The following is an 8,847-nucleotide window of genomic DNA, read 5'->3' as shown; positions in this document are numbered from 1 at the left end:
ACAATAAATTTCAGTGAAAAACCAGTACCTATAAAATATGATCCCATAAATTTGAATAGAGAATAATCCTTCCATGCTTGTAGGATTTGAAAAGAATGGCCGTTTAACCGGGGCAGGCTTGGTAAAAGTCATTCCTGTTATGGAGTATAAAAACCATGAACGATTAGGCCGACTTAAAACTAATACAATATATCTAAATAAACAGTTGATCTTCATCCTTCCCAATTATCACCATCAGTTACATAACTGATTACTCCAAATTTACAGTTTTCTTTCACAATCTGATATTTTCCCATTCCTCTTATGATATTCAACGGCCACTGTCATACGGTTGCCCCAATTATTTGACCAAAAACCTGCCTGTAAATTGAAGTCCAGACCAGATCATTTGAACTTTTAAAAATGTCAAATTGGCTGCTATTTGCCGTAGGGCTTTTGTTAGGAATGATAGCCGGCTTCAATACTTACGCCCTTCTCGCCTATGATAATAATAGGAATAATTCTTCTCTGCAACCAAAACAAGAGACTTGGGATTCATGTCAATTGATATTAAGTAGGGAAAATGTATCAGAAATTTCACTGCAACACAATATGACTGATGAGGACTTATTCTGCCGGGCGTTGGCGGTTTCGTCTGATGAAAACGTTACCTCGGTGCCCAAGATTGCGTTTTTATTCCTTGTCAAAGATAATCTGCCGCTTTTGCCTCTATGGGAAAAGTTTTTCAGTGGGCATCAGAGTTTTTACTCCATTTATGTTCATTCCATCCATGCCCGCTCTTGGAATCTCAGCGAATCTTCTGTTTTCTACGGTCGCACCATTCCCAGTCAGGCAAGTTCAATCTCTTTCCGTTTAGTTAAGAGAATTCAAATATTTACAAATCATAGAACATCATAGAAAATCTTAGAATGTTTCTAGATTTAATTGTGTTTTTGTTTTTTTGGATTACACTCTTTGATTTATCACGTGTAATTGTGTCTTTTTGTCCAGATGGGCTAATATGTGTAATTGGACTTGCTGTAGAAAGTATAGTAGTATCCTTAGCAAATTGGTTATGCAGTACTCGGTCACTCTTGAACATCACACACTAAGAGAAGAATTAAGCTTGGGGTCAGCGGTCCCACTATCTTTTAACTGCTTTCTAATGCATCAAAAACATTTCCCCATTCATCAGTATTATACAAAAAGTAAATAGTGACATAATTGAATCTAGATACATTCTAAGAATGTAGTTAATTGTTTCTAGTAGATTGAATTTTTAAAAATAAAATAAAAGTATATATCTTAATGCTAAACTGTTTTAGTTGGTAAAAAATATGTATTTTGAGGGGTAGTGCTGTTCTTCTATCTATTAAGGCTCAAATTTTCACTAGATCATTGTAATTGTAAGTTTGGTTCTTGCTGGGGGTTTATCATTTAGCATGTTATTTGAGTGGTAGATCTGTTGTTCTATCTATCAAAATTCAAAATTTTACTCAACCGCTGTGATTGTGAGTTTGTCTCTTTGTTACAAAGTTTTTCGTTTAGGCAAAACACAAGCATCTTGACATTTAGTTATTGCCCATGTTTGTGTTTGCAGAAGGTAGAATGGGGAAGAATTAGTATGGTGGATGCAGAAAAGAGACTTGTGGCAAATGCTCTACTTGATGTGTGCAACAAGCATTTTATTCTCCTTTCAGAGAGTTGCATTCCTCTCTACAATTTCACCACCATATACAATTATCTTATCTCCTCCAATCTTAGCCATGTGGAGTCATATGATAATCCAGGGCATCGAGCAAGGGGACGTTACAGCAAATTCATGGCACCTCAAATCACATTATCTCAATGGAGAAAAGGATCTCAGTGGTTTGAGATTCAACGCCCACTAGCACAAATTTTTGTTGCAGATAAAACATATTATTTAGTATTCAAACGCTTTTGCCAACCCACATGTTACCCCGATGAACACTATCTTCCTACATTGCTGAATATATTTGATCAAGGCTCACTTAATTCAAATAGAAGCCTCACTTGGGCCGACTGGACTAAGCTCTCTCCTCATCCTGCACAGTTTGGAAAGAATCAAATCACACAACAATTTCTCCACAAAATACATGGCATTGAGAGTAGAGGAAATTGTACCAATGATTCTCAACCTCCAACTTCTATATTCTTCCTTTTTGCTCGGAAGTTTCATCCAAGTTCATTAGAAGCTTTAATGGAACTTTCATCCAAAGTCATGGGATTTTAAAAAATTCAATTAAGAAAATATATAAATTTTTGCCAATTAATTAAATATTATACAGTTTACAATTTATTTATTATTAGTTTGGTTATGTAAGTCAAAGAATTACGAAGTAATTAATTTTCTTTGATGCACTTTTCAAGTGCAAATTTACAAGAATTTACTATTGTAAATGATAGATGTTGGAAATACAATATATAACTTTGTAAATAAGATGTTGAAAATATAAACTTATAAGTAGGGTGAATCAAGATAAATATTATAAAACAAGTTTGTAAGGTAGAGTTTATGTCAAAATTTTATTGTAGCTATTTGAACTTTTTCTTAGAATAAGGAAATGAAAATATGTAAACTTCTAAGTTGAAGATAAGATATATGATTCTTAGAATTTTGTTTTCTAAGTTGATCAATAACAGTTAATCAAAATAAAATAAAATTAATAATCACTAGTTTTCTCACATTGAATACACATTAAACAGATAAATACCTAATTTCTTGTTAAATATATTTAAAATATTTCAAATTTCATGCTAAGCTTAGAGTAGATTCGAACCCAAGACCTCCTAATTTAGAGGCTCACAATTTGCCATTGTGTTCTAGGCTCTTACCTAAGTAATTAAAATATCTTTGATTTGATATCTTGATTTATTAATATTAAAAAATTATAAAATTTCTTAGAAAATATTTAAGTGAAAATTTATATATATATTTAAAAATTAAAAATTTTCTTGAAAATCTTTTATAAATTATTTATTTTGATTTTTTTAAAATTTTAATATCATAGAATATTTAAAGTTTTAAAGTTTTTAAAGTTTTTTACTTGGATTAAATATAGATGATTTCAAATTAGTAAATGATCTCCTTCACTTCTTCTATATCAGATTTGTTATAGAAGAAATATGTGAAGGAGATGATTTCAATTTTTACAAAATGTTTTACAACTAATAATCACTAGTTAAGACCCCAAAAAAATATTGGAAACTCTTTGCTATGTATCCCCTTTCGTAGGAGAGAAAACCTTTGCTCCTTATAGAACCCTCCAAAACATGGCAAGGTAAACACTATACAAGGGATACAAAACATGACAAATATGTAACATGTATTCAACATTATAACACTCATTTAGTAGTTTTCATCTAAGGTTAATCATATACATTGATTTGACAAGATACATAATTTTTTTATCAACTATTTTTGTACTTTTACCATTGTAATGCATTCTTGAAATTTTTTGTAAGAAACTTACATCAAAAAATAATTTGTATACAACTTTTTTATATTCATAAATAGTTCATTTGGGTTTAGCTTAGGTAGTTGACATGCCAGAACTATCAAAATTACTACTATTAGAGTAACTGGAAATAAGGAATTATATTAAACTTTAGCGAAATAAGAGATACAAAATTCCTTGCCTCTTACTAGTAGAACTCTGACAACCTCCCAATTTCTCCTACTGATATCCACCCACTGTTATCCTCCTTCAACCCTTTTTTTATACTACTGTTGAAAAACAATTGACTGAGATTGATTCTTAATAAATGGTTGAGATTAAAACTACCCAACAACCAATAACAAAATTAGTTTCTAGTTGCTTCTAAAAGTGGTCAATTATTTAACAAAGCATTGTCCCCACTATAACTAATTTGTTAGGAAAACAAATATTTACTAAATAACTGTATATGGATGAACAATTATCCAAGCTAACTCAACTAACACTCCCTCTTAGCCAGGAAGTTGATCTATGTGATACCCAACTTATCTCTGAAGAAGATGAATTTCCCCTTCCCCGATGCCCAATGGATTCTCAAATAACTTGATGTAATTTTGACTGTCGCTGTAGACACCTAAAAACCTTTAGAAAATAAAGTATTTTTATTTTCTGAAAAAGTTCTGATGACATCATCATTTATTAATTAATTAATTATTTAATTAATTAATTTATTTTTATGCCATTAAATCCCTTTATCTTAATTAAAAATATTTAATTAAGGAATCCCTCCCAAAAATGTTTAAATCTTATTTAAACATTATTTCCTTATTTATTAATTATTTAATTAATAAATTGACCAAAAAACCCAAAATAAATTAAAAAAAAAAATTTTGCCCAAAACTTGGCCAATTTCCTTATGACCAATAACCTCTTCCAAAATCTTCTAATCCTTCTTTAATTTCGATTAAAGGCTAATCCCATCATTTCCTACCCCTAATCCCAACTCAAAATATTTAATTAAGATTAAATATTAATCCTCATGTTTATTAAAAAAGTTTTAATAAATATCTCCTCAACCCAAACCCTGGAAATAAATAAAACTTTATTTATTTCCTAAAAATCTAATTTATCCTCATCCTAAGAAGTTCTAGACTCTTCTAGAAAGTCTTCATCCTCATCCTAGGAAATTCTAGACTAGTCTAGAAAGTCTTTATCCTCATCCAAAGTCTAGACTCTTCTAGAAGATGTCTTTAAACCTAATCCTAATCCCCTCCTAACCTTGTCACATTCCCTAAACATGGGTTAAGAATTACTAACCCAAGCCAAAGTTAACAAATATCTCCTCCTTCACCCACCCTCATTAAATGTCATCCACTTGCCTATCCCTAAGCTAATCCTAAACCATCCTAATCCATCCTCTAATCATTTGCACAAGCCTAAGCAAGCTTAAAACTTTCCTAATCAAGTCCAAGTCGAAATTGCTCTCATCACCCTCAAAATATCTCAACCATAAAACTTTATGAAGCTCACTAGGCCATAAATGACTCTTCCAAGCCCTTTTATTGCTCTTACAAGTCATTATGAGGGTCTTTATGAAGATTTTATCCCTTGAGCCTCCTTTGTTGACTCATCCTTCCCCTTTCCTCCATCCTCTCACCATGTGACATGTGTCACTCCTTGATTGGCTATAAGAAAGCACAATCCATGTGCTCTCTTCTCATGCAATCTGAGCCCTCCATGAGCTTTTTCCCATCCTTGCATCTTAGCCCTCAATCCCTCAAGCCTCTTGCCTATAAATTGGATCCTTCCCCTTTGCAAAATAACACAATCCATGAAGTAAAGTTATAATGCTATTTTGAGAGCCAAATTCATGCTAAAGCCATCTATCCACACCAAAAATCCACAATCATCCATTGAAGCCTTTGGAAGCATATTGAGCATACATCTTATCCATTTAGATAAAGCTACTCAACAAGAGAGCTTCTCATTGAGAGAGTCCATTAATGGCTCATATTCTCAATTGAGAGCTCATCTTAGTCTATCTTGAATTTTATGAATTTTGTTTAGTTTGTAGAAGCTTTATTTAAATTTGGTTTCTATTAGCATACTAACATTGCTCATATACAGTCGCAGTATATCATAGTTGTCTCAACTCTCTAACCAAACAAGGCTAATAGACACTTTTGAAGCCATATAACTTCACATGTTTAGGAACTACACTTGCTTCTATGTAATCTATTTATGTTGAACTCAGAGCCACATACTTCTGCTTCCTATTGAACCAAGAGAAAACTCCTTATCCCAAACAAAAATAACACCCTAAAGTGCTCCTTTCATCTATTGTACTTCCTTCCCAATTTGCATCAATATACCCTATTAGCTGATACCTTCACCTCAAATATATTTGATCCCATACTCAACTGTACCACGTAAGTAACACAGTACATTCTTAGTTGATGTCTAATGCATTGTCTTTGGTTCAACCATGAGCTAACTAAGAAAGTTTACTACAAATGTTATATCTAGCCTAGTGATGATCAAAAACATAAGGACCCATTTGCTTGTAGGCATAGGAATCGAGAATAGAAATGCATATTGAGAATAGGAATGACTATTCCAATAACAACTATTTTTTGGAATGGTTACAAGCTCATTTTAGAGGCAAAATGGGAATATGTATTCTTATTCCCTATTTCAATTGACAAACCAAATGGAAAATAGAAAATATATTCTAAATTTTCTATTCATATTCCACTAACCAAATGGTCCCTAAGTGAACCAATCAAATGCCTATATAAGGTGGGATCTACATCCTTCTCCCTAGATGTATCTACCTTCCTCCAATTTTTGATCATAGGTGTAGAAATGGCTTTGTAATCCTCCATCCCAAATCTCTTCAAGATATTTCCCTTGACCAAAGAAAATCTCTCCATCTATCGACCACACCTCCATGCCTAGAAAGTAGTGCATAAGTCTCAAATCCTTCATCTCAAACTCCTCTACAAGTTCCACCTTGCAATCCTTTATGAGTCCTAATGAACCTATACAAAACAGGTCATCCACATAAAGAACAAGAATGAGAACCTCACCCCCAACCACCAAGTAGTAGAGTTTAGCATCTTCTTCACTCTTCATAAAGACTATTTCTTGCAAGTATGTATCAATGCGCTCCTACCATGCTTTGGGAGCTTGATCAAGTTTGTACAAGGATTCCTTTAGTCTACACATGTGTGTCTCTTTTCTATGTGCTACAAATCATCCTTGTTTGAACTTAATGTATACCTCCTCCTTTAACTCTCCATTAAGGAATGTTATCTTGACATCCATTTGATGGATTTTCCATCCCATCTATATTTTAAATGAGATTACAGCTCATATAGAAGTATACTTGGCCACTTGAGAAAATGTCTCATCATAGTCTATTCCCTACTTTGGAGAGAACCCTTATCCATGAACCTTGCCTTGTATTTCTTGATGCTACCATCTACACCATGATTTATCTCATAGATCCAACGTGATCCAAATAGTGCCCTATTTGTTGGTCTAGGTATTACCTCCCACACATGATTCTATATTATTGAGGAATATTCTGTAACCATAGCAATGTACTTGATGTTTTTTAGCCTCTTGATAGTTGGAAGGCTCACTATCTACCAACTAACTAACTAGTGCCACAAAGTCATTGAACTTTTGTGGTAGTCTGCATTATCTAGTACTCATTCTAGGAGCTCCTACAAACTCTTGAGTATCCCTTTGTGAATCTTGAACCTCACAATTCCTACTACCAACTATAGAGGATGAAATATCAACCTCTATGTCCCCTTAATGCATTTCCTATTGCACTAGTTGCTCCATATTATGTGAATCTCTACCACCTGAGCTTACACTTGTACTGGTAACTATACTTGAGATTTTATGTCCTTGAGTTAGCCTTGGAGCTTCTTTTGGCTACTTACTCTGATCATCTACTAGAAAGTCTCTTGACCTTGTAAATGCTTTGTCCTTTATGACCTTGACATCACGTCTGACAATAATTCTTCTAGTCCCTTGAATATAAATCCTATATGCCTTTGAGGTTTTACTATACCCAACAAAGTATCCCCTCTCTGCAGTCTGATCTAACCTCATATGTGTATTTTATCTAACTTCATATGTGTATCACTTGAAATATGAAAATACACAAAAATCTCAAATATCTTGAAGTGACCAACATCTAGATTCTCCCTTTTAAAAGCTTCCTCTAGTGTCATCTTCCCTAGTACCTTGTGTGGTCCCTTGTTCTGAATGTATACTATTACTACACTCCTCTACACATAAGTAGTGGGACATGTCCTACTCATGTAGCACAACCCTTAATGCCTGTGATATAGAATGGTTCTACGACTTAGCTACTTAATTCTGTTGTGGATTGTAAGGAACAATCCACTCTCTCTTGATTCCTTCTTTGGTACAAACCTCCTGAAATAAATTTCCTTTGTACTCACCTCCATTATTTGACTGAAGAACCTTTATCTTCCTTCCTATCAAATTCTCCACATGAGTGTTGAACTCTTTAAAGTGACTAAAGAGTCCTTGGTCTTCAAGAAGTATATCTAGGTCTTCTTAGAGAAGTCATCAATAAAAGTAACATAGTATGCATATCCTCTGAGATTTTTTTTGACATTGATTCACATACATCTAAATATACTAGATCAAGAACACCCTTAGATCTAGTGTGACTCCTTAGAAAATATTATTTCTCAAACTTCCCTAGCATACATCCTTTGCATACATTGTCATGCTCTTTGCTCGCCTATGGAACACCTATTATTGTCTCACAGAGCAATGTAAGTGCTCCATGATGAATATGCTCCATCCTCTTATGCCATACCTTTCCAAGATCTCTAGGATTACTACTTCTCATGAGTTCCTTAGGAGTATCAAACTATAACCTATAAAGGAAACCACTTCTTACTCCAATAGTTATGTTTGATTTCTAATCCTTATGATTGATCAACACATGTGCCCCTCTAAAGAGTACATTATACCCCTTATCCTAAAGGGCATATACAGAAACCAAATATATACCTAAGCATGGCACATGCAACACATTATGAAGTAGAATTATCTTTCCATTCTCTCTCTAAAACTAAACAATCCCTTTCCCAAGTGAGTTGAATTAGACAAGTTTCCTATAGAATCTAGATATTGGTGTTCTCCTCTTTATAAATGCAAAAAGTACTCTCTAACTCTTGTCATATACACTATAAGGTTAAGCTCACCATACAAGCTATGAGTACAAAATCATCTTCCATTCTACTAGAGAGTTCTTATGCACTTGTTGAAGTCACCACCTTCTTCTTCCCCTTCTTTCTTTGTAGGATATCACTAACATAGTGGCCATATTCTTGATAACCAAAACACTTGATCT

General features: G+C 33.5%; 1 protein-coding gene across 1 annotated transcript; it reads left to right on the top strand.

Moving 5' to 3' along the window:
* The first annotated feature begins 402 nt into the window (after positions 1-402).
* LOC149568395 (glycosyltransferase BC10-like) lies at positions 403-2,233 on the top strand. Its single transcript, XM_089817555.1, has 2 exons — positions 403-831; positions 1,580-2,233. The coding sequence occupies exons 1-2, from the start codon at positions 403-405 to the stop codon at positions 2,231-2,233; spliced, it is 1,083 nt and encodes a 360-aa protein (XP_089673681.1).
* Positions 2,234-8,847: the final 6,614 nt, after the last annotated feature.

Source organism: Cupressus sempervirens, chromosome 3, assembly GCF_028749045.1.
Source record: "Cupressus sempervirens isolate cs-2001-9-10 chromosome 3, ASM2874904v1, whole genome shotgun sequence".
Classification (NCBI taxonomy): Eukaryota; Viridiplantae; Streptophyta; class Pinopsida; order Cupressales; family Cupressaceae; genus Cupressus; species Cupressus sempervirens.
The sequence above is the reverse complement of the archived record's forward strand: the minus strand, read 5'-3'. Positions and strand labels throughout refer to the sequence as shown.